At 44.5% G+C, this 26,139-nt stretch overlaps 1 protein-coding gene across 4 annotated transcripts in view; it reads left to right on the top strand.

The window, feature by feature from the left end:
• Positions 1-26,139, top strand: part of CREBBP (CREB binding protein) — a 154,868-nt gene that overhangs the window by 108,309 nt on the left and 20,420 nt on the right. For 2 of the 4 annotated variants that reach the window (XM_002826060.5, XM_054533356.2), the window contains 8 exons: positions 729-1,145; positions 2,349-2,528; positions 3,786-3,975; positions 12,648-12,766; positions 13,564-13,803; positions 14,234-14,322; positions 19,757-19,837; positions 21,895-21,951. In XM_002826060.5, the coding sequence (XP_002826106.3) occupies positions 729-1,145; positions 2,349-2,528; positions 3,786-3,975; positions 12,648-12,766; positions 13,564-13,803; positions 14,234-14,322; positions 19,757-19,837; positions 21,895-21,951 (1,373 nt within the window). Of the gene's footprint in view, positions 1-728; positions 1,146-2,348; positions 2,529-3,785; positions 3,976-12,647; positions 12,767-13,563; positions 13,804-14,233; positions 14,323-19,726; positions 19,838-21,894; positions 21,952-26,139 lie in introns of all 4 variants that reach the window. The other 2 variants (XM_054533355.2, XM_054533353.2) reach the window with 1 other exon arrangement.

The raw sequence follows: 26,139 nt of genomic DNA, 5'->3' as shown, positions 1-26,139 counted from the left end.
GCATTTCCACACTGTAGACACTACCCACCTGTTAGTCACTGAGTCTCCACCTTGGTTGTCAGATCCAAAAATCTTGGTAAATATTGGGTTCAGTACTATGCACAGTTTCAGGCATTCCAAGACTGGGGGTCTTGGAATGTATCCGAGTGGCTATGAGGGGACTGCTGTAGATGTGTTTGTTTAAGCCATAAGTTGCAATGGTTGTTTTAATTATATAAATCAGACTATAAGAAATGTGTGTAGTTTTACCGTTATTCAGGAGTGGCCATTACAAGTGTATAGCTCGATGAATTTTCACAAGCAGAACACTCCCAAGAAAATGTGATTAAATTCCCATACATTTGTCTGGGCGCAGTGGCTCACGCCTGTAATCCCAGTACTTTGGGAGGCCGAGGGGGGAGGATCACTTGAGGTCAGGAGTTTGAGACGAGCCTGGCCAACATGGCAAAACCCGATCTCTACTAAAAGCAGAAAAATTAGCTGGGTGTGGTGGCGGGCACCTGTAATCCCTGCTACTTGAGAAGCTGAGACAGGAGAATTGCTTGAACCCGGGAGGCAGAGGCTGTGGTGCGCCGAGATCGCACCATTGCATTCCAGCCTGGGCGACAAGAGTGAAACTCTGTCTCAAAAAAAAAAATTTTTTTTTTCATACATTTAATTTTTCAAATGTTTTGCTACATTTTAAAATGAGAGAAATAATTTTAACATACTCTGTCCATTTCTGGTAGGGACAGGTGCCTGGTGCTGCTCTTCCTAACCCTCTCAACATGCTGGGGCCTCAGGCCAGCCAGCTGCCTTGCCCTCCAGTGACACAGTCACCACTGCACCCAACACCGCCTCCTGCTTCCACGGCTGCTGGCATGCCATCTCTCCAGCACACGACACCACCTGGGATGACTCCTCCCCAGCCAGCAGCTCCCACTCAGCCATCAACTCCTGTGTCGTCTTCCGGGCAGACTCCCACCCCGACTCCTGGCTCAGTGCCCAGTGCTACCCAAACCCAGAGCACCCCTACAGTCCAAGCAGCAGCCCAGGCCCAGGTGACCCCGCAGCCTCAAACCCCAGTTCAGCCCCCGTCTGTGGCTACCCCTCAGTCATCACAGCAACAGCCGACGCCCGTGCACGCCCAGCCTCCTGGCACACCGGTAAGCCTCTCTCTCTCTGCTGTTTTTGGGCCAAGACTCTTAGAAGATAATTTTCCCATAAAAATTGTTTGTCAGGCCAGGCACGGTGGTTCACACCTGTAATTTCAGCACTTTGGGAGGCCAAGGTGGGAGAATCACTTGAGCCCATGAGTTCAAGACCAGCCTGGGCAACATAGTGAGACCTCGTCTCTACAAAAAAAAATTTTTTTTTAACTAGACAAGCATGGTGATGTGTGCCTGTAGTCCCAGCCACTCGGAAAGCCTAGGTGGGAAGATCACTTGAGCCTAGGAGGTACAGGTTACAGTGAGCCAAGATCACGCCCCTGTACTCCAGCCTGGGCAACAGAGCGAGACATTGTCATCTTTTGTTTGTTTACTTAAAAATCCATTGAGGCTGGGCGCGGTGGTTCACGCCTATAATCCCACCACTTTGGGAGGCTGAGGCGGGCAGATCACCGGAGGTCAGGAGTTGGAGACCAGCCTGGCCAAAGTTGTGAAACCTTGTCTCTACAAAAATACAAAAATTAGCCGGGCATGATGGCGGGTGCCTGTATTCCCAGCTACTCGGGGGGCTGAGGCGGGAGAATCGCTTGAGCCTGGGAGGCAGAAATTGTATTGAGCCGAGATTGCAACATTGTACTCCAGCCTAGGTGACAGAGTGAGACTCCATCTGGGAAAAAAAAAAAAAAAAAGAATTTGCAAATTAGGAATTCTTTTAGTGGTTCCTTCTTGTAATGTTCATTTACTCCACCAGCACCCATGTTCCTACCGTTCACACAGGCCGGGTAACACTCTGTCTTTGGGTAGGCACTTGATTTCCCTCCCTACAGATGTGCTTAGACATTCATAATTCAGTCTTTTACCATACACGTTAACCACCATACTGAAGGGAATTAATTTCAAAATACGAGATTTCATGATTTAGCTAGAAAACTTTGAGAAAATAATTTTATGTCAAACTTTGAAAAGCTCTGCTGTTTCCTCTGCCTTAGTGGCAAGACCTGAGTTGTTCCTCTGGCTGCTGTTACCTCCCTCTAGAACTCATTCCTACTTTAACCTCCGTTCTTCGGTTTCACAGAAGGGTACCTGCTGGATCAGTATTGAGAAATGTTAACGGGAAATTGTAGGTTGCATGAGCGGCATAGTTGAAGATCGTTTATGTTGCCTTGCTTACTGAAGTCAGTGCTTTCGGTTTTTTCACAGCTTTCCCAGGCAGCAGCCAGCATTGATAACAGAGTCCCTACCCCCTCCTCGGTGGCCAGCGCAGAAACCAATTCCCAGCAGCCGGGACCTGACGTACCTGTGCTGGAAATGAAGACGGAGACCCAGACAGAGGACACTGAGCCCGATCCTGGTGAATCCAAAGGGGAGCCCAGGTCTGAGGTGGGTGCCGCTCCCTAGGAATGCGTTGATGACTGCGTATCGCAGCTTCACCCAGGTGTCCTCGGGCGAGGCTTGGAGCCTGCCGTGGGTATCCCTGACTTTAGTTAAAATATTCTGTTTGAATGTGGGTTCAGGGTTCAGTGTGTAGGAAATTGATTTAAAACAGCTTGGTTTTTCATTTTTAAATATGAGTGGTGGGTTTATTTTGCCTGAAATGAAGAATACTGGCTTATATTTGAAATATTTGAATCATCCAACAGCCTTTTATTTTATGTTCTCCATTCATTTCTAGTTCTGCAGAGGTAGACTACAGAAGGGGTGGTGGATTCATTTACTAATTAACCTATGGCAGAAGCTGAAAACTGGCAGACCGTGGGCTGGATCCAGCCTGTAAATGTGTTTGGCCCACACAGTACCTTAAAAATCAGGAAATTGCAAATAAAACTCTAGATTTCTGGCTTTTCTTGAAAAATGAGATGCTTTCAGCATTGTGCCTGCATCCCTGTGTGACAGCAGTCTGGTTGTGAGCACCAACTGTAGCGGGCTCTCCAATTAGCCACAGTCCCCACTGCTCCTTCCTGTCTCATACCACACCTCCTGCCTCTGAGAAGGACTTTTGGTCCCTGCCCCAATTTTCAAGGAGATTCTTATTCCAAATTAGAAATGTGTGTATGTCAAAAATCTGAGTATGTGCAATTTTTAAAGCACTTTTACATTTAAAAACTTGTAAATTAGTCTGGGAGCTATGGCTCACACCTGTAATCCCAGCACTTTGGGAGGCCGAGGCAGGTGGATCACTTGAGGTCAGGAGTTCGAGACCAGCCTGGCCAACATGATGAAATCCCATATCTACCAAAAATATAAAAAATTAGCCGAGTGTGCTGGTATGCACAAGTAATCCCAGCTACTCGGGAGGCTGAGGCAGGAGAATTGCTTGAACCCAGGAGGGGGAGATTGCAGTGAGCCAAGATCTTGCCACTGCACTCCAGCCTGGGTGTCAGACTCTGTCTCAAAAAAAAAAAAAAAAAAACACTTCTAAATTTAGGACCATAATTGCACTGACTCTGTATTGAAGTGACTTAATGAACACCAAGTACTTTATTTCTTCTTCCGGAAGAGAAGAGGAATCATAAATGCAACTCTGACTAGAAGAAGGTTTTAACAAACCTGTTTTAGGCTTGTAAGAGTCTTCCAGTGAGGTTGCGGTAACATAAAGGTGTTTGATATTCATATGTTATCTGTAATGTTTTTCTCAAGATGATGGAGGAGGATTTGCAAGGAGCTTCCCAAGTTAAAGAAGAAACAGACACAGCAGAGCAGAAATCAGAACCAATGGAAGTGGATGAAAAGAAACCTGAAGTGAAAGTAGAAGTTAAAGAGGAAGAAGAGAGTAGCACTAACGGCACAGCCTCTCAGTCAACATCTCCTTCGCAACCACGCAAAAAAAGTAGGCCATTTATTCATTACCTTATTAAACCATGCTGCTTTTCCACAGTGTTAGGATTCCACGTGGAGGATTAAAAGCTAGAGTAGAAACATAATTCTATCTGCCCTTTTACCTTTCTTGCCTGCCATTCTCCAGACTTTCCCCTGCAGAAACACTGAGGCTGAGCAGGACCCCTGCCCTGTGCCTGTGGGGCTCATGGTAGGAGTGAGAGATGAGCTGCAGCTCCGAGGGCACCCAGGCTGCAGAGCTGTCTTCTGATGGTGCTGGCAGGGGCCGGGTTGAAATGTGTCTGGGTCCTTGAGCAGGTTAAGGAGCTTGGCTTTACTCATAAAAGTATAAAGAACCAGTGATGTATGTGAGTAGGAGAATAACCAAAAAAGCCATAATTTAAGGAAAATGATCATTATGATAGCACAGGGTGACCTGGAGGCAGCAGGTTTCTGCCGGTACAGTGAGGAAGCTGAGCATGCAGAGTGAGGGGCAGGGTGGCGCCTAGGAACCCCGTGTAGTGAGACATCGGGGAGGGCTAGATTAGGCAGCTTTGGGGTCTGAGATGTGTGGGGTAAGCCCGCCTCACAGTGGAAGTTGGATGGAATCCATTTGAGATGTATCCAAATTAAAGAGATAACAGGGTGTCAGAAAATTGTCAAGTGAACCTTAGAAATGGGAGATGGGACTCAGAAAGTTCAAGGCTGCAGATGACACTTTTGGGAAAGATTGCAGAGAAGTGTTAGAGACTGAGACCATGTTACTCTGCAGCTGGAAGGGACCCTGGAGAGAGTGGAGTACAGTGAATCTCAGGGCTCTTCATACTCTTAGAAATTGAGGGCCCCAGAGAGTTGTTGTTTGTGTGGATTATCTATCATTGCTTAGTCTTTAGGAAACTAAAATTGAGAAGTTTGAGTACAGTGGCTCACACCTTTAATCCCAGCACTTTGGGAGGCTGAGATGGGAGGCTTGCTTGATGCTGGGAGTTCAAAACCAGCCTGAGCAACATAGCAAGACTCCATCGCTACAAAACTAAAATAAAACTAGCTAGGTGTGGTGGTGCACGCCTGTAATTCTAGCTACTCGAGAAGCCGAAGCGTCAGGATTGCCTGGTCCTAGGAGTTTGAGGCTGCAGTGAGCCTGGATCACATCACTGCACTCTAGCCTGGGAGACAAAAGTGAGATTATTGTCTCAAAAAAAACAGAAAAATTTTTAAATATTTAGTTCATTTAAAATAGTCTGTTACATGGCACCCACAGAAAACATGTATATGAAAAATGATTTTTCCAAAACAAAAATAAGTAAGAATAGTGATGTTATTAAGGGCATCTGCCTCTACATTTACTGTGTTGTGATTGGTTATTTTGGTTGAAGTGTATGAAGAAAATCCTGTAGCTGGTAAAGGGAGAAGTATCTTCATAGCCCTTTCAGCTGATTGTGGATATTCTTTGATACTTTACCAAAATTCAACCAGTGAAAGTTTCTTAAAGGTTAGTTGCGACATTGAACCAGAATCTATAGCACTGGATTTTTCATACTCTGTGACATTAGAATCCATTGATCCATCTTGTACTTGGAATGGATCTTTTGTGCTTGCATGATTTTTTTTTCCATTGACACTTAAGTTCTGCAGATTTTCCATATGTTGACATATTTCACTATACAGTGTCAAAAAAAAAATCAACATTTGTTAATACCACCATCAGTCTCTTCAAACAAGTCTTACCAACTTTGAAAAGCAGGGCATGCATGATGGCTCACATTTTGGGAGGCTGAGGGGGAAGGATTGCTTGAGCCCTGGAATTCAGGGTCTATGATTGCACCACTGCACTCTAGCCTGGAGCTCAGGAGTTCAAGACCAGCCTAGGCAACATGGCAAAACCTAATCTCTATTAAAAAAAAAATTAGCTGGGCATGGTAGTGCATGCCTGTAGCTGCAGCTACTCGAGAGGTTGAGGTGGGAGAATCGCCTGAGCCTGGGAGGTCAAAGATGCACTGAGCCATGATCATGTCACTGTACTCCAGCCTAAGTGACAGAGTGAGGCCCTGTCTCAAAAAATAATACTAATAATAAATTTTGAGAAGCTGTCAAGCCCATGTACAAGTTTTCCAAAACATTTGATTTTTTTATGAAAGCCCAAATTTTATCATTGGCAACAAATACTGTCAGTTGTCCTTGAAGTAACTGGCCCTCTTTCATTTCGGAGAAAATGTCTGACATATAATCAGAGCTTAGTAACTATAGCTTATCTCTCAGTCATTCTTGAAAGTTTTAATGTGTTCCATGAGGGCAAGCAGCTACTTCAGCTGTAAATTCCGACACTTGCACAAGTACTGCATCCTATTGTGGCCACTGTGCATATGCAGCACACATCTTTTATTCTGTGATGAGATACACAGAATGTTTCATCACACAGAATAAAAGACATGGACCAGGAGGCCAGACGCGGTGGCTCACGCCTGTAATCCCAGCACTTTCGGAGGCCAAGGCAGACGGATCACGAGGTCAGCAGATCGAGACCATCCTGGCTAATACGTTGAAACCCCGTCTCTACTAAACAAAATACACAAAATTATCCGGGCGTGGTGGCGGGCGCCTGTAGTCCCAGCTGCTCGGGAGGCTGAGGCAGGAGAATGGCGTGAACCCGGGAGGCGGAGCTTGTAGTGAGCTGAGATACTGCACTCCAGCCTGGGAGACAGAGCCAGACGCCGTCTAAAAAAAAAAAAAAAAAAAAAAAGGCATGTACCAAAGGCTTAAGATTTAATACAAGGAATACTTTTTACTACCTCATCAAGAATATTTTTTCAGCCAGGTGTGGTGGTTCACATCTGTAATCTCAGCACTTTGGAAGGCCAGAGTGGGAGGATCACTTGAAGCCAGGAGTTCAAGACCAGCCTGGGCAACATAGTAAGACCCTGTCTACAAAAAATTAAAAATCAGCCAAGTGTGGTGGTGCATGCCTGTAGTCCTGGCTACTCAGGAGGTTGAGGCAGCAGGATCACTTGAGCTTAGGGATCCAAGGCTGCAGCAAGCTGTGATGCCACTGTTGGACTCCAGCCTGGACAATAGGGCAAGGCCCTATCTCAAAAATAAATAAATTAATTAATTAAGAAATGAGTGGGCACAGCGGCTCCCACCTATAATCCCAGCACTTTGGGAGGCGAACACAGGAGGACCACTTATGGTCAGGAGTTCAAGACCAGCCTGGGCAACGTAGTGAGACCCTGTCTCTACAAAACAATTTAAAAATTAGCCAGGTGTGGTGGTGCACCTGTGGTCCCAGTGGCTCAGGAGGCTGAGGTGGGAGGATTGCTTGAGCCCAGGAGGTTGAGGCTGTAGTGAACCATGATTGTGCCAGTGCATTCTAGCCTGGATGAGAGAGTGAGACCATGTCTTAAAGAATATTTTTTCTTGGCCGGGAGCAGTGGCTTATGCCTATAATCCAAGGACTTTGGGAGGCTAAGGCAGGAGGAATACTTGAGGCCAGGAGTTCAAGCCAGCCTGTGCAAAATAGCAAGAACCCATCTCTACCAAAAAAAAAAAGAAAAAAAATTTTAAACAAATTTTCTTAAGCATGGCTGGTATTTTTTTTCTTGTGACTGTGCAGCAGCAGCAGTGTGTGATAACGTAGAGTTTGGTGATGTTGGCTTTCTTTTCCTTTGTTTTTGCTTTTTAGCCGGGTGTGGCAGCATGCGCCTGTAGTCCCAGCTACTCGGGAGGCTGAGGCAGGAGAATCACTTGAACCCCGGAGGTGGAGGTTGCAGTGAGCCGAGATTACGCCACTGCACTCCAGCCTGGGCAACAGAGTGAGACTCCTTCTCAAAAAAAAAAAAAAGATTGCTTTTTTCCCATCTGTGCAGATGTCCAACATAGTGCAAAAGGCAAATGATAATTTAGTGTTATAAAAATTGTTTCAGGCCGGGCACAGTGGCTCACACCTGTAATCCCAACACTTTGGGAGGCTGAGGCAGGTGGATCACCTGAGGTCAGGAGTTCCAGACCAGCCTGGCCAACATGGCGAAACCCCGTCTCTACTAAAAATACAAAAATTAGTCGGGCCTGGTGGCGCATGCCTGTAATCCCAGCTACTCAGGAGGCTGAGGCAGAAGAATCACTTGAATCCGGGAGGCGTCGGAGGTTGCAGTGAGCTGAGATCGTGCCATTGCACTCCAGCCTAGGCAACAAGAGAGAAACTTCGTCTCAAAACAGAATTGTTTCAAGCTGGGCATTGGGGTTCACACCTGCAATTCCAGCACTTTTGGAGGCTGAGGTGGGAAGATCACTTGAGGCCCAGAGTTCAAGACCAGCCTGGGCAACATGGTGAGACCCTGTCTCTATAGAAAAAAATAAAAAAACAGCTGGTTATGGTGGTACATGCTTATAGTCCTCACTACTCATGAGACTGAATTAGGAGGGTTGCTTGAGCCTAGGAGGTCAAGTTTGCATGCAGTGAGCTGTGATTACGCTACTGCACTCCAGAAGACCTCGTCTCAGAAAAAAAAAAATTGGTTTCAGTTTTGGTGAAATAATCTTCATCTTACAGCACATAAAAGGGCCTAGGGCAGTGCTATAACTTGAGCACCTAAAATGTGACCAGGGTGGCCAGGCGTGGTGGCTCACGCCTATAATTCCAGCACTTTGGGAGGCCGAGGCGGGCGGATCACGAGGTCAGGAGATCGAGACCATCCTGGCTAATACAGTGAAACCCCGTCTCTACTAAAAATACAAAAAATTAGCCGGCCATGGTGGCAGGCGCCTGTAGTCCCAGCTACTCGGGAGGCTGAGGCAGGAGAATGGCGTGAACCCAGGAGGCGGAGCTTGCAGTGAGCCGAGATCGCACCACTGCACTCCAGCCTGGGCGACAGAGCAAGACTCCGTCTCAAAAAAAAAAAAAAAAAAAATGTGACCAGGGTGACCGAGGAACTGAGTTTTTTATTTTTTGTAATATTATTCATTTGCTGAAATTTCAGTAGTCACAGGGGCTGGGGACTACGATATGAGACAGCAGCCTCCAAGGGCTCGAGAGCCGCGTTTTTGGGAGATGCTGGTGCCCTGCAACAGCCCTGCTGCGTGGAGCAGGTCCTCGGGCCAGAGGAGGGGAGCGGCGCAGTTCACATACACTCCTGACTTCACTTCTGCGCATATGGGATCTCCTTACAGAAAGGTGCTGGTGAAGACAGGAGTTTGAAAATGCTCTCCTCGGCTGGGCACGGTGGCTCACGCCTGTAATCCCAGCACTTCGGGGGCCGAGATTGCACCACTGCACTCCAGCCTGGGTGACAGAGCGAGACTCCGTCTCAAAAAAAAAAAAAAAAGAAAAGAAAATGCTCTCCTCAGCACAGAATTATATAGTTATTTAATGAATGAATAAATGATCAACCAAAGTGACACTTGTTTCAGGCCCTGTCACTCCCGATTACCACTGGGGCGGTGACAGGGTCTGCAGGCCTTCTCCATGCAGAGGCCCAGTGGTCCACGCTGTGGGCTTTGTGCGTCCTGAGGCCTCTGTTACCACTCCTCAGTGCTGCCACTGTGGCGCGGAGGCAGCTACAGATCCTATATACACGAATGAGCACAGCTATGTGCCAGTAAAGCTGTATTTTTGGAGACTAACACTTGAATTTTGTGTGATTTTCACATGTCATGAAATAGTATTCTTTTCTTTTTTTTCTGCCAAACATTAAAGAATATGAAATCCATTGTTAGCTCTTGGGCCATACAGAAAAGCAAGCCACATTTGGCCTCTTGGTCATAATTTGCCAACCCCTCATTTAGAGAAATCAAAAGGCTATTCGTTACATAATTGTTTTCTCATAAAGAGTTATTCAAAGACTACCAAATGCTGCTTCGTCTCTGCATAAAACAGAAGAAAGGAGTTAGTGGGAAGCAAGGATGTGTGTTTCTGACGCTTCTGAAGGGCACATCTGCACCCTAGACCAGGCCTTTGCACCTTCAAGTCCTGGGGACCGTGTGCGTGGGGAGTGCTGCATTGGGGTTTTTACCTGGTTGCCCAGACCTCAGGCCGCTGTTGGAGGTCTGAAGCAGCCAGGTGCCCTGGAGAGGAGGCAGTGTCTGCGGAGGTTGGTCAAGAGTCTGGATGCTGGGCTCTGATGAGAATGAGCCCTGAGGCATGTCCTTGGTGTGCCTGTTTTCATCTCTAAAGTGAGCCTGTTAAACACATGGGTTTTTCCTTCCAACTTTTAACTTTTGCTTTCACCAGTTAGGAATCTGATGGCGCTTTCCAGAATTTGTCAAGTTAGACCATCCCCACCCCACACAAAATTGATGGCAGGTCCATGTACCTGATGCTTGCCACTTCCCAACTGGAACTTTAAATGTTTATCATATTTTAATCTGATTTTTAAATTACAGTTTACCACTTATCTGTTGTAAGAAATCTTTTCAGCCGGGCATGGTGGCTCACACCTGTAATCTCAGCACTTTGGGAGGCTGAGGCGAGCAGATCACATCACCTGAGGTCAGGAGTTTGAGACCAGCCTGACCAACATGGAGAAACCCAGTCTCTACTAAAAATACAAAATTAGCTGGGTGTGGTGGTGCATGCCTGTAATCCCAACTACTCGGAAGGCTGAGGCAGGAGAATCGCTTGAACCCGGGAGGCGGAAATTGCAGTGAGCCAAGATCACGCCATTGCACTCCAGCCTAGGCAACAAGAGCGGAAGTCCATCTCAAAAAAAAAAAAAAATCTTTTCAAGATACAAAAAACAGACCAGGCCCAGTGGCTCACACCTATAATGTTATTGCTTTGAGAGGCTGAGGCAGGAGAGTCACTTGAGGCCGAGAGTTCAATACCAGCCTGGGCAACATAGTGATACCACAAGATCACTTGAGCCCAGGAGTTTGCAGCTGCAGTGGCTATGATGGCGCCACCACATTGCCCTCCAGCCTGGGCGATGGAGCAGGACTCTGTCTCTAAAAATATAAAATGAGATGGGCATGATGGCTGGGCACAGTGGCTCATGCCTGTAGTCCCAGCACTTTGGAAGGCCAGGGCGGGTGGATCATTTGAGGTCAAGAGTTCGAGACCAGTCTGGCCAACATGATGAAACCCTGTCTCTACTAAAAATACAAAAATCAGCTGTGCGTGGTGCTGGGCACCTGTAATTCCAGCTACTTGGGAGGCTGAGGCAGGAGAATCAGTTGAACTCAGGAGGCAGAGGTTGCTGTGAGCCGAGATCGTACCACTGCACTCCAGCCTGGGTGACAGAGCAAGACTCTGTCTCAAAAAAAAAAAAAAAAAAAAAACCTGGGCATGATAGCTTAGTGCCCATAATCTCAGCACTTTGTAAGGCTGAGGCAGGGGGAACGCTTGAGCTCAGGATTTCGAGACCAGCTTGGACAACATAGTGAGACCTCATCTCCACAAAAAATTTAAAAATGAGTCACGCATGGTAGCACACACCTGTAGTCCCAGTTACTCCTGAGGCTGAGGCAGGAGGGTGGCTTGAGCCTGGGAGGTTGAAGCTACAGTGAGCCAGGATGATGCCAGTGTCCCCCAACCTGGGCAACAGAGTGAGACCTTGTCTCAAAAATAATAATTAAATTAAAAATTAAAGAACACAAAGAAAAAATATATCACTTATAAGCTAAGGCATCAGAATGCCTGAGACATCTTTGCCTCCAGTTTCTTCTCTGTGTGAGTGAACATGAGCCAGGTGGGGTCATGACACGCTGACTGCTGACTGGCCGGCCTCCCACACTGAACAGCTTCCCCGGCACCTGTTCCCATACTCGTTGAGGGTTTGTATGAATGTACCATCTTGAATGTGTTTGGCAGCCAGTATTTTATGTTTGTATTAGTGACAACAGAAAGTGTAGTAGGCAGTAAGGTGGCTGAGGGGTTGGAGAAATTGGCATTAGTAAATGTGGGAGTAAGCAATATGGAACTTTTTATAAAAATGCTTTATTTTGTAGCTCTGTTACTATTTACATTTATGAGATTCAAAACTGTTTGTCTCCAGTGGCCTGAATTTAATTTAGCCAAGGATAAAAAAACTTTCCTCAGAGGATCTTTTAAGGTCCCTTCCAATGAAATGGTCTTTTTTTTGAGACAGAGTTTTGCTTTTGTTGCCCAGGCTGGAGTGCAGTGGCGCAATCTCGGCTCACTGCAACCTCCATCTCCTGGGTTCAAGCAATTTTCCTGTCTGAGCCTCTCAAGTAGCAGGGCTTATAGGCACCCCCGACACACACCAGGCTAATTTTGTGTTTAGTAGAGACGAGGTTTCACTACGTTGGTCAGGCTGGTCTTGAACTCCTGACCTCAGGTGATCTGCCCGACTCAGTCTCCCAAAGTGCTGGGATTACATGTGTGAGCCACCATGCCCAGCCTGAAATGGCTTTATTTGCCACCCAGTTTGATGAATGAGACAGGTTTGGGAGTTAGCTTTACTTTCTTTTTCAGCAAGTTTTTAATGTTGGAAACCTTTCGTGGAAGAAGCAAACTTCTCAGTGTTGTATTTTGCCTCAGAAGCTGAATGCAGTTCTGACGCTAGTGCATTTTCAGAAGCTTTAGTCCTTAACGATGATGGACGAGAGCTCCTCGAGTGCCTTAGGAGCATCGTGCCTGGGACGTCACAGCAGCCAGGATTCTGTTTTAAATGTGAGGTAGGAGGGATCTGAGCACCTTTTACAAAGTGTCTTTTCTTGATGTTTTCTCTGCAGTCTTTAAACCAGAGGAGTTACGCCAGGCCCTCATGCCAACCCTAGAAGCACTGTATCGACAGGACCCAGAGTCGTTACCTTTCCGGCAGCCTGTAGATCCCCAGCTCCTCGGAATTCCAGTAAGTTAATTCATAAAAATAGATTATAACTTTGCCGGTGTGACTTCTGAGTGTCCATTGTTTTATCTCTTGAAATTAGATAAAATAATCCCCCTGCCTTGAAGATTGTTCTCCTAATATAAAAAACTGTTGTCTGTTAACAGTTATCAACGAAAGTGTTTATTTTGTTTGATTTCACCTGTTCATGAAGCCCTGGTCCTTGGAGGGGTGTACTGAAGCAAGGGAGGCACATGCCCCTGAGACTTCACTTTATATTTGGGGCCTTGTGTCACTTTTGTCTGAAAGAATTTGTGAACATGAACTGTAAAAAAATATTTGGGCTTCTCTCTTTTATATTCCTGGATAGCCTTGCAAAGGCCGTGGTGACCCAGCCGATTCTGCGTAGCAGTCATTACTAGCTTTGTGTTTATATTTGTCTTGGAATTTCATTTTGCTTGCTAGGATCAAGAGTGAATATCTAGAAATACACACTGATAAACTTGTTCACTATTTTAATTCAGTGGATTAAAGATCTATTTTTAAAATTTTTTGTTAGAAGTATCTTTTAACAATTTTTCTTTACTTTGCCTTTTGAAGTATTATAATGTGATCATACCTGAAAATATTAATTACACTTTTAGTGAGTAAAATCAGTTGCGTCAGAGGTGATTTTCTTTTCATTTCCCATTTCTTACTGTTGGGAATGGAAGTTATTTTGGTACTTTCTGTTTCTATTATTTTAAAACAAAGCTGCCAGATAAGACTGGCATTTGGATATTGGGGGATTCCCTATACTGAGACCTTTTTTTTTTTTTAAGGACTATTTTGACATCGTAAAGAATCCCATGGACCTCTCCACCATCAAGCGGAAGCTGGACACAGGGCAATACCAAGAGCCCTGGCAGTATGTGGACGACGTCTGGCTCATGTTCAACAATGCCTGGCTCTATAATCGCAAGACATCCCGAGTCTATAAGTTTTGCAGTAAGCTTGCAGAGGTCTTTGAGCAGGAAATTGACCCTGTCATGCAGTCCCTTGGATATTGCTGTGGACGCAAGGTACAGTTTTAAGTTTTTCTGGAAAGTGAATTTTCCTGGTTAATCCAGCCAGAGGGGTGTTATACTAATATGAGACCACACCTGTGTACTGGGAGTGCATATGTGCAGTCTGCTGTCTGGTGACACAGTTGATGCCTGAAGTGATGTGATGGGTGATCAGAGCTGAGTGTACAGGCACTTACTGAGGGAGGCCATGGGGAAGCGTTTCTGGCTGCCCCTCTCCGCCTGTGGTACCTGTCTGTAGTAAATATCTCTTACAGCCAGTTCTATCACATGCTATCCCAAAATGTATTTAAAGCTACTAAAATTGTTAGAAAACTGTCTAATATACTAACAAATAATTTACTAGTCTCTATAGTAGACTAGAACATTATAGGACAGTAAATGGAATGTATTTTTATATAAAAGTATTTCTCCTTTATTTTTGCAGTATGAGTTTTCCCCGCAGACTTTGTGCTGCTATGGGAAGCAGCTGTGTACCATTCCTCGCGATGCTGCCTACTACAGCTATCAGAATAGGTAAGCATCAAGCAGCATCCTGCATTATGTCTTAGGGCAAGGCACGTTCATCTGGTTATAGTCCGTGTACATTATTTCTTTCCTGAAGTTCCAATAAAAAGTGGCCCAGTTTCAGGCCGGGTGTGGTGGCTCACGCCTGTAATCCCAGCACTTTGGGAGGCTGAGGTGGGAGGATCGCTTGAGCCCAGGAGTTATGTTATCAGCCTTGGCAACATAGTGAGACCCCATCTCTATTTGAAAAAAAAAAAAAAAAAAAGAAGAAGTGGCTCGGTTTCAGTGTCTTGTTAGTCACTTAGGCCCATGGCCTCTTAGTTAGTTATAAAGCATACTTTTACCATGTAAAAACTGTAACCTCAGAGCCAAGTCTTGCCGTACTACTTGGATTAGGTACATTATTTCTTCAGCCATGCCCGTTCTAAAACGCAGCCCTAGAAGCAAGCGTCTGAAGTTGAGAGTAACTCTGATAAAGGCTGGCATGCCTTTTTCAAGATGTTCATAGAGTACAAAATGTGGATTTTACTATTCTGCCTGCAAATATTTGCTGGGTAATTTGGCCTGATCAGTCTCATGGAAAGATTTGCACGAGTGCTACTTCCTTTAAGGCAGAGGAAAAGGGTCCATGATCTTTATTTTTAAATTTTACACTAGCAGCACGATACAAAATGAGATCTGGTGTTTTAATTGAGTTCAAGAATCACCCTCCTATTATAAGATGGCCATTTCAGGGTTTTGTGAGTGGTGGATCTGCTTAAGAAATACTTGCCATTCTTTTGGAATATGAAGATGGCTAAAGAATAGATCTCCTGTCTTAAAATAGATGGAGAGTGAAAATAGTATTTTTTGTTGTGATTTCCCACAAAATACAGCTTGCGTAGTTTTGGGGTTGTTTGAGAAGTCAGCTTATCTGTACCACAGCGTGTAAGTGTCCATGTGTGGCTGCAGTGTGAGCGCACCACGCGTGGAGGCACAGGTCAGGAATCTTGCTCAAACTGTGACGTTGCCTCCGTTTTATGAGGCAGCAGCTGGATTCTCTGTGGCCAAGATAGAGCTTGGTGCCTGTTTTTTGTCTTTAGGTTCAAATATTAAGTGTCAACACTGGTGTTTGGCATTTTTTATTATTTTACTCTTGTTTGGTCGTAGTAATTATGTCCTATACTTCAAAGAAGACAGAAGGCTTTTTGTTATTTGTTCACAGGCCTGAAAATTTTGGAATTTTATGGTTATGTGTTTTAATTCTTTTATGTTTTAAAAAAAAATCCGTATTCAAGATAAGCAGTAACTCCCATCAAAATCCTATTTTTAAAAAAATCCTTTTGACACAAAAATGTCTCAAAAAAAGATTCCTAAGCCTTTTCTATTAGGAATAAGCCTGGCCTGCTTATTCCTAATACTGTTCAATGTAGTGAAACACTGGTGCAAGGGGGAAGGACAGACCCTAAACTGCATCCCTGCTGGAAGTGCAGTGTGTGCAATTGTCCTGCTGAAAATAGTTTAACATTCAGAGTCTGATTTCCATCTCAACTTCCCCTTTATCAATAGAAACATTTTATGATCAAGTTTAAAATGATACCATAGCCCCTTCCTAATGGGATCTCTCCCATAGTGACTTGCTGCTCTTTTGGAAGTTCTGGCCACTCCATTTATGCTTTTAGCCCCATGACCTTCAGCAGACCCCATGATGTATTAATGTATTAAGCTTAGCCTTGTCTGTGATAGAGACAATAGCGTCTTCCCTGGCAGCCTCATTTTGTCAAGTCCTCGATGAAATGATGAATAGGAATGCACTTTAAAAACCATTTGTGCCAAGCAAAATAAAGTTAATGATATCTTAAGAGAAAGGTTAATATTAACTATACCCAGAAAAATGCCACCCCTGCTACGTTGTCCAACACAGTTTTGGTCTAGAAGGAAGGTAGATTGTTTACCACTGTCTCTAAAGTGTTGTGGGGCCTGTTCCTGGGGCCTGTTCCTGGGTCCGTTGGTACCCTGCCTTTGCTGATTTGCACAGATTTTGGTCTTTTACATTGAGAGCAATTAAAGTTAAATGGAATTGGTAGGATCAACGAGTCATTGATGGCATGAAAGTTCTGAAACATCTGATTTTATTTCTGTATAGAACTTCATTTTTACTAAACAAAAGTAATGTATTTTTAAGAGTGGAAATGCAAATAAAGGAGTACCATTTTATTAGTGATAATTTTTAAAGCGTAGGCTTAGCATTCCTCAGCTGTTCACAGGCATGCTCTCTAGAACAGTGTATCTGAGTAGGTTAGCATGTTATAATCCTAAGAAAGCAGTGGCCTGATTCTGTAACAAATACTTTAACTGCTCATGTTTTTATTTTCAACTTTGACTATTTATGAACACTGCAGTGTTCTTATGAATAATTGTCTTGGCACTTGTAGTCCTAAACTGGGCACTTAGAACAATAAAAAATCCTACAGATCATTTAAACAAGTGAAACCGTAATATATAAGCGAGCGTATGGTTACATTTTCACTTGTTTTCATACTTCGCAAATTTGAAAGTAACTCATGTTGGAAAAACTGTTCTTTAGATTTCCCAGTTAGTATCTATAGATAATATCATCTATAGATATCCCAGTAATACGTACTGATATGGTACTTAAAACAATCTGCATTTGAAAACTTAGTCCATATATTAAATTACCCTTACAGATAAACTATGCAGTTACATTGTACTAACTTTAGCAACCCTGAAATGCATCATCACTGGATTATGTGAAGTATTTCTCCTTTGCAATTCCATATTCATCAAGCTGCTTCCTTCACACCAGGCAAAATGTCATCTAGGCGCTTAAGTTGAAAAGTGAATTTCTAAATTTTTATGTGTTTCCAGGGAGAATAAAGTATGGACTAGGTAAGAAGGTAGGGGCAGTCTGGCAATAACATCTATCACTCATTGACTGCCAGGGTTGCTTTAGCTGATTTTACTAGTTGGGGGTGACTTCTCCCTTTTCTGTGTGCTGTCTTCCTCTCTCAGAACAGTAATAAAGTGAAGCCACGGGCCCCTCTTCCTCCCATTCTTAAACACGAACAGGCTAAATTGTCCATTTCTCCAGCAGTTTTGGGGCAGACAAGGAGTCTGTTGACATGTTTTGCCTCCCCGGTTCTGATCCTGGGATTTTCCAGGGTGGGAGTCAATCATACAGGAAGAGCCTCAGTTTCCCAGCCACTGCATGGGCTGCCATTCCATCACCAGTGCCTCCCTCTGTGTCACTTTCCTCGGTGGGAAAAGATGGGTTTATGGTTGTTGTTTCCTGGATGTTGCTGGGCTTGCTGTCCTTAAATAAAAGCAAAGGATTTCTCCAGGATTTTAAAACCATGTAGACTCACCTGTGATTACAGTGGGAGTTTCATTTCAGAATGTCTTGAACGGTCCCTTCTAGTTGGCCATAGTGCTGCGTGTTTGATTGTATCATGAATGGAGCACTCAATTCAGAGTTTTACTTATAAAAGGGAAGTATTGCGGATTGAGGGAATGTCTTTTTTGCGTATTGTTTTGGTTGCCACTGAATTGGTTTATAGTTTTTGTACTTTAATTCCTTCTTGCCAGTGATGACCATACCCTCCTGCACATGGAAGTTCTTCTCCATACAGGATTTTAGGATATTTACAAAATAGTGAATGGCCAGAATATTGATATAGTTCATTCAGGGAAAAAAAAAAATACATATTTAAAGAAAAACATTAATCTGCCTGTTCCCTGTCAGAGTGTTAAATCCTGACATAATTTATTAATTGAGTTAGTGCCAAATAAATTAGTCCCAGCAAGAAACCTTCATTAATCCAGTGAATCTGTCATGTTCCTCATCAACCAAATACAAAAAATTGGCTCATCTTGAGATGCGCATGCACTGAAGTTGTATGCTTTAAAATTTGCTGTATGCGTGTGGTTAGTGAAATACAACAGACAAAATGCTCAACGTATTGAATTAAGATTAGATTTGGGACTTGTGGGGGGACCTGTCCTAGTGGTAGTGAACTGGCCACACGGTGGCCCACACCTCAGTCTTCTGTAGCCGTGTGAGTGCGCAAGTGAGTGAGACTGCAGCTGCTGCGTCCCATTCTGCACTTGGTGGTTCAGCCTGGCGCTCGAGTCCTGTCGCACTGTTTTTAATACTAATCCTTCCTGGCATCTTGTAGACATAGTTTTGAGCACTAAACCGCATTCGTGCTGCCGTCGCTACCTGACACTCATTCTTCTCGCTTGTGTGATCCACCTCCACCCGCTCGTTTATTCTTACGATATTCTTGTGTACTCATCTTGTTTTATGCAGCATCAGCCTGCATTTCTGTTGATTTCTCATTTATGTCCTTTCCAAACATTTAGTAGTTTTTATTTTAATTGTTTGTATTTGATAGCTTGAGCCCAGGCTCTATATTGTCTTACAAGAAATTGGGGTGATGGATAATTTCTCAAATGCAGATTGTTCTTTAAAGATTAACTCTAAATTCACTTAACTTGGATTGCCCCCAAGTCAGAACAGTCATTCGCAAAGTCTTTCAGATTGATGAATGATTGGTCCCAGTACCAAAAACGTCAAATCAAAGCTTAGAATTGAATTTTCAAAGATTGTTGATGGATTTACATATATTGTATTTCTTATACAATATATCACATTTCTTACTCTGTATATTCATATTGATAAATGGGTGGAAAGTCTTTGACCCTGACTGCATTTATGTTCAATGTTTGTCTAGAATATGGATTTGGTTTCATTTGTATTGTAACACAATTAACTGAATGATTAACATGAAAAAAAAGGAAAAAATTAAAATCAGTTCTGGGTGCTCAGCATTTTCATACATTTGAAGATCTGGCTTAATACCGGAAATAAAATCTCTGAATTGCTGTCAAGCATAAATTTTCCATTTTGAAAAATAAAGCTATTTCAGTTTAAATTGCTTTTTTAAGGCCTTTTGTCAGACTGTTTTGTTCAAGTAAATTTTTCCATCTCAAACCCTGGAGTTATATTTGACTTTCTCTGAGTAAGAACAAAATTCAGATTCCTAAATTTGGGCTCCATACAATTCTAGTATTAACAACTCCTTGAAAACATTTGCCTCTTGGAGCCGGACCGAGCCTGTCGTTGTTAGTGATGATGGCCTGTGATGTGTGCAATGAGACCGAATGCTAATCAATGCTTTGCCTTGGCTTTCTGCTCTGTGTTGTCTTGGTGTCTGCGTCTTACCTCTGTGTCTGTGCTATTTGTTCCCTTCCCTGTTCTCTAATCTTGCCTTTCCCCACCTGCCCCCTGTTCCTTTCATTGTCCTCACTGACCCATCAATCAACCAACAACGCCCCCCCTTCGTCGTGGTGCTCTGCCCTGCTCTGATTGGTGGCTTCGTTGCTTGGGTGGCTGTGTGTTATGATGGACCAGTTCACCCAAGTATGGCCTTCTTGCTGACAGGTATCATTTCTGTGAGAAGTGTTTCACAGAGATCCAGGGCGAGAATGTGACCCTGGGTGACGACCCTTCACAGCCCCAGACGTAAGTACCATCCTGTCATTTTTTCTGGGGTGAGGGAGGGTGACCTTAAATTGTTTTTTCCTCTTACCAATGACTATAAGGAAAGTACCAGTGCCATTTTGACTTTCATGCAATGTTTTTTGGTTTTTTGTTTTTGAGACAGGTTCTCATTCTGTCACCTGGGTGGTGTGCAGTGGCACTATCTCGACTCACTGCAGCCTTGACCTCTTGGGTTCAAGCGATCCTCCTTTCTCAGCCTCTCAAGTAGCTGGGATTACAGGTGCACGCCACCATACCCAGCTAATTTTTTTGTATTTTTTGTAGAGACGAGGTCTCGCCATGTTGCCCAGGCTAGTCTCAAACTCCTAGACTGAAGCACAATCCACCTGCCTGGGCTTTCCAAAGTGCTGGGATTACAGTCTGTTGTGTTGTGGGGTTTGTTTCATATTAACTATGCTCACATTTAATTTGAATATGTGTATTCATATACATTTACACTGAAAAATGTGTTTTGGCTGAACCACAGTGCCACCTCTGCCTTTATCATTTAAGGAGGTGGTACTGTGGCCTACCACTGGAGACCACTGGTCTCTCTTGACCTTGGTCTGTCTTTTTTTCTAAAATAATTGCTTTTTCCTAGTGGTTGTCAACTTCCATTTTGGGGAATTATAAATTTTCTTTATTTTAATTTTTTTTTTGAAATGGGGTCTCACTGTTGTTACCCAGGCTGGTCTCGAACTCTTGCCTCAAGCAGTCCTCCTGCCTTGGCCTTCCAAAGTGCTGGGGCCACCATGCCCAACCATGTAAATTTTCAGTTATACCTGAGAAACCAGGTAGCCCCATTTACAGAACTGGCAGTAGCAAAAAATGAGTTTGGTGTACATGCCCTGCCCTTTACATTTAGTTTATCTCCACTTAAACCTCCATCCTTTCAGTTGCTGAATTCTAATGCAGATTAATGGATTCCAGTGTTCTCCAGCCCCATTTTTTGGCCTAAAGTCTAAATGTGTCTCCTTCCCTCACTAGTGCTTTACCTATTGTTTACCAGCTCCGAAGTGGACGGGTATGACTTTGTTAGTTCATTCCTGCACGGGGTTAAACTTGTATTTCCAGTGTTTATTATACGGCAGAGTTACCTTCGAGTGATAGAATGGCCACTGTGTGGCAAGAAAAAGCAAATGCACAAATTGTGTTATCAACTCATTTCTATGCTTAAATACCTAAAAACCTGCCAGCCACCCACCACATCTGCCCAGGTCTGCCGTTCCCTCTTTTCGTCAGACTGAGTTCCCCAGTCTTCCATGATTCCTACCACCGTACCCACAGTGTGACTTCCCCCAACAGAAGGGAAGGCTTTGCCACAGGAGCGGTTTCCAGCAGTGTATGCACTTACACGCTACCATTTTCTTTGTTCAAATGCAGAAAAAACCTAACTTGTAAGACAAACAAACCAAAGTGACTGAAATTCTACATTTTCAATTTATTTCCCTTGTCATCCTAATTCTCTTTAGTCTAGTTGTGTGATTAATAATTGGATTGTTGCCTGAGCAACATAGTGAGACCCCCATCTCTACAAAAATTAAAAAAAAACTTAACAGGGCGTGGTGGTTTGTACCTGTAGTCCCAGCTACTCAGAACCGGGGTTAGTTTTGAGTTCAGCCTTGGCAACATAATGAGACCCCCATCTCCACAAAAAATCAAAAAATTAGCCAGTCATGGTGGTGCATGCCTTTAGTCCCAGCTACCCAGGGGGATCACTTGAGCCTAGGAGGTTAAGGCTGCAATGAGCCATGATCATGCCACTGCACTCCAGCCTGGGCAACAGAGCAAGACCCTGTCTCTGAAAAAAAAAGAAAGAAAAGAAATGATAGTGGAATATGTGGAAAAAGACATTGTAGTGTTCTGCGAAATTAAATTTTCTGTTCATTCCATTATTACATGTGCTTGAGATTTTAAGGGGCCATCATGTCTTTTTGTTTGAAGGAACTAGTTACAAAATAACATTCCAGAGACCCTATAGTTTATACTCAACAGATAAATCTAAGTTAATAAAACGTGTTTTCTTATTTTAAAACAAGGACAATTTCAAAGGATCAGTTTGAAAAGAAGAAAAATGATACCTTAGACCCGGAACCGTAAGTATATAGCTATTTCTTTTTTACTTTTAGTTTTGGTTTGAAATCGGTAAAGTTACTCCTTATGGAGTGGATTGTGGGTAAAAACATTGGAAATATGTTGCCGTAAGTGGAATTTCTGGTGTGAGGTTATCTTTTAGATATAGATTCTTTTTAAACTTAAACAAAATATGTATGTCTGTGTAACATGTTCTCTAGTTACTGGATTTTAACAATGATAAGATTAAATGGATGTTTTCGTTCTATGAGAACCTCTCTAATAATTTGATCATGGGTGTCTTTAAGAAGCCATTTAGCATGAATCTTTAGAGACCAAAGGTAGGAGTATTTGGTGGGGTAGTACTAGTAGTATCGTTTAAAGGGAGATACCAGAAAGAAAACCTCTTGGAAACTGCTTTCTCAAATAATGTAAAGCTTGGCACATGTTCTTGCCATTGTTAAGCACTTTTTTTGGTTGTTGTTTTTGTTTTGTTTTGTTTTTTGAGACAGTCTCGCTCTGTCCCCCAGGCTGGAGTGCAGTGGCACGATCTCGGCTCACTGCAGGCTCCGCCTCCCAGGTTCACGCCATTCTCCTGCCTCAGCCTCCCGAGTAGCTGGGACTACAGGTGCCCACCACCACGCCTGGCTGATTTTTTGTATTTTTAGTAGAGACGGAGTTTCACTGTGTTAGCCAGGATGGTCTCTATCTCCTGACCTCATGATCTGCCCGTCTCGGCCTCCCAAAGTGCTGGGATTACAGGTGTGAGCCACCACGCCTGGCCCTGTTAAGCACTTTTCTACAGTGATGAGTGAGAGTGCTGCATTTGCTAACCTTGCTTCATAACAGCCCCTAAAGAGACTTCAGAGTTTCTTCAGTGTGGTAGCCTCTTCCCAGGTCCCCAATGTAAAGTTCTGAGGGCACTCCAAATTGGCATGGCAATACTGGCTATTTTTTGTCCCCACGGTGAGCACAGGCTCCAGGAGCGTTGGCTACTTGGGAAATGTGGGCTGTGACTCAGCCAAGGCAAGGAACAGCAGATCCTGCTCTCCCTATCCTGACCCTCTCCAGGGAAGCCAGTGGCTAGAGTGGCAAGCACAGATTTCTACCCAGGGCACCTCTGGAAACCTAGCTTGACTTTTGGCAGGTTACTTCATCTTTACCAGCACCTGGTACACAGACAGGACAATGATGTGAAATCCTAGAGCTGTAGTCTTGGCGAGATGCCAGGGCAGAGCGCCCAGCCCTCTCATGACCATCGGATTGTTTTTCCTGACCTTCCACCTTTGTTTTCACATTGTGTCTTTCTCTCCTTGGCTTTATAGTTTCATTATGGTTTATATCTACTTTTCTTTCCTTTTTTTTTCCCCCCCAAGACAAGTCTTGCTCTGTCCCACAGGCTGGAGTGCAGTGGCGCAATCTCGGCTCACTGCAACCTCCGCCTCCCAGATTCAAGCAATTCTCTGCCTTGGCCTCCTGAGTGGCTGGGATTACAGGTGCCCGCCACCACGCCCAGCTAATTTATGTATGTATGTATGTATGTATGTATGTATGTATTTATTTATTTATTTTTAATTTTTGAGATGGAGTTTCACTCTTGTTGTCCAGGCTGGAGTGCAATGGCACAATCTCAGCTCACCGCAACCTCCATCTCCCTGGTTCAAGCGATTCTCCTGCCTCAGCCTCCCGAGTAGCTGGGATTACAGGCATGTGCCACCACACCTGGCTAATTTTTTTGTATTTTTAGTAGAGACGGGGTTTCACCATGTTAGCCAGGATGGTCTCAATCTCCTGACCTCGTGATCCACCCGCCTCGGCCTCCCAAAGTGCTGGGATTACAGGTGTGAGCCACCGCGCCCAGCCTGTATTTTTAGTAGAGACGAGGTTTCACCATCTTGACCAGGCTGGTCTTGAACTCCTGACCTCGTGATCTACCCACCTCGGCCTCCCAAAGTGCTGGGATTACAGGCGTGAGCCACCGTGCCCGGCCAATTTATATCTACTTTTCAACTTCAAGATATATTACATTCAAGTAGTAGGTGCCAGGCAGAGGGAACACATGGATGAGTGAAGGGGTCTCCTTCCTGCTGGTTGTAGTCTAGAGAGACAGCTGGGTAATGGCACAGCCTGCAGCAGGAGACAGTACAAGTGAGTCCCAGACAGAAGGGACCCCGCCTGGGCAGAGCGGCATCACCACAGTTGGGCCTGGTTTCCTGGACAAGGTGACACTTAGTCGAAGCTGCAGAGCATTCTAGAAACAAAGGCATGAAAGAACACAGGTTGCTCAATAAAACTACAAGGCCCCTGGAGTGGGTGGTTGGTAGGCAGAGGTTAACTTCATGAAGGGCCATTACACTGTCTCTTGACATTTAGACTTTATCCTATAATGTGCTGAGGAGGTTTTGAAGAATAGCATTGGTTCTAGTGGAAGAGGGTCATCTTTGGTCTATGAGGTGAACTGATGAGAAGAGGAAAAGACATTGTTCTGTAGTAGAGAAATTAGTTAAGAGACACAAAGAAGGAGAATGCAAGAAACTGAAACCCCAATTAAAGCAAGAGCTTTTGGAGCTGGGCAGGGGGGCTTGCTGGGGAACTGAGGGAAGGGGAGACACCTAGTTGGCCAATAATAATTGGGAGTGGGAGAAAGGGAGAAATTCAAAATGGATGTCATGGGGTCTAGAATATGCAGTGTTTTTGTTTGTTTGGATTTTGTTTGTTGTTTTTGAAACAGGGTCTTGCTGTGTCACCCAGGCTGGAGTGCAGGGGTGCAGTCATAGCTCACTGCAGCCACAACCTCCCAGACTCAAGCAGTCCTCCCAGCTCAGCCTCCTAAGTAACTGGGACTACAGGCACACACCTCCGTGCCCAGCTAATTTTTAAATTTTTTGTAGAGACGGGGTCTCCATATTTTACCCAGGCTGGTCTCAAACTCCCAGTAAAGCAGTCCTTCCACCTCAGCCTCTCCACATGCTAGGATTACAGGTGTGAGCCACTGCACCTGTCCCCAGTGCAGTTTTGGGGGGCACTCCTTTCCCCTGACATGGGAGGGAAGAGTTGAGAGCAGGGGACCTTTGAAGACGGCACAGGAATTGAGGAAGTTCTTGGCCCCAACCTTTGAAATTCTTAGCATAGGGAATGGGCTCAGTGGCTGAGTTTTCAAAGCCAGGGCTTGTGGAGGATAAGCACTGGAGGAAAGGAGTGCAGATTCAGAGCAGCTGCCACGTGGAAGGGAGAGGGAGCCAGACAGAGCAGGGCTGTCAGAGAGTGCCATAGGACCATGAACGGGTGCCGCCATTTTTGTGTGGTTTTTTTCGCAGTTTTTTGTGTGTGTCTTTTCTTTCCCTCCAGCAGACTGGGCAGAGAAGCCAGATGAGGATAGACCCATGGCTGAGGGCTTGCATAGCACGTGCAATGGACAGATTAAGGGGACAAGGGCAGGGGCACACTGTAGAGGGAGCTGTAGCTCAGACCTCAGGAGCACACAGGGAGTCGCATTACTCACCAGTCCCTTCAGCCCCTCCTCGGAGGTATGCATTGTGGTGGCAGCAAGGGAGGGAGCTGACAAAAACCCAAGGTCTTGACCTCAAGGCATCTTGGCATTTAAGATTCCTGGGTTGAGGCAGTTCCTGGAGGTGACGGAGCCCTGGTGGGCTGTGGTTGTGGGCTGCCGTAGAACAGTCTGGAGGATTCGTGGGGAATGGGTGGTCCATCCTCTCGCTTCACCAGTGTTTACTTGAATAAATCCTTGTCAACTTGCCAGTAGGCCTGACACATTCCACCTTTTGTAACTGACTCAGAACTGGTGTTTTTGTGCCTCTCAGAACTGGTGTTTTTGTGCCTTGCGCCTAGCGTGGCTGCTCTGAACTGGCCATGTTTCCCATTAGTATCCTAAACAATTTTAGACTTAAGAGCCCATGTTCAGAACTCTAAAAGTATTGTTCTCTATTTTTTAAGTCAGTTTAGGCATGTGAAATCACCTAGAGAAGGCATTGTTCTTGAAAATGTGTAGCAGTGTCAGAAATACCAGCCTGTGAAATATGTATTTGTCACAGCAATTTTTAAAAATAAAGTTTCCTTTCTGGTTGCAAAGGGAGATTGGGAGAAAAGAGGAATGAAGCGCTTGTACAAAGAAAAGAAGAAAGCTTTTTCCTATAGAAGATATCATATGGATGCATTGTAAAATATAGCTGAATCAGCCAACACATGCATTA

This window comes from Pongo abelii, chromosome 18 (genome assembly GCF_028885655.2).
Source record: "Pongo abelii isolate AG06213 chromosome 18, NHGRI_mPonAbe1-v2.0_pri, whole genome shotgun sequence".
Classification (NCBI taxonomy): Eukaryota; Metazoa; Chordata; class Mammalia; order Primates; family Hominidae; genus Pongo; species Pongo abelii.
This window is presented reverse-complemented; position numbering and strand designations above follow the sequence as displayed.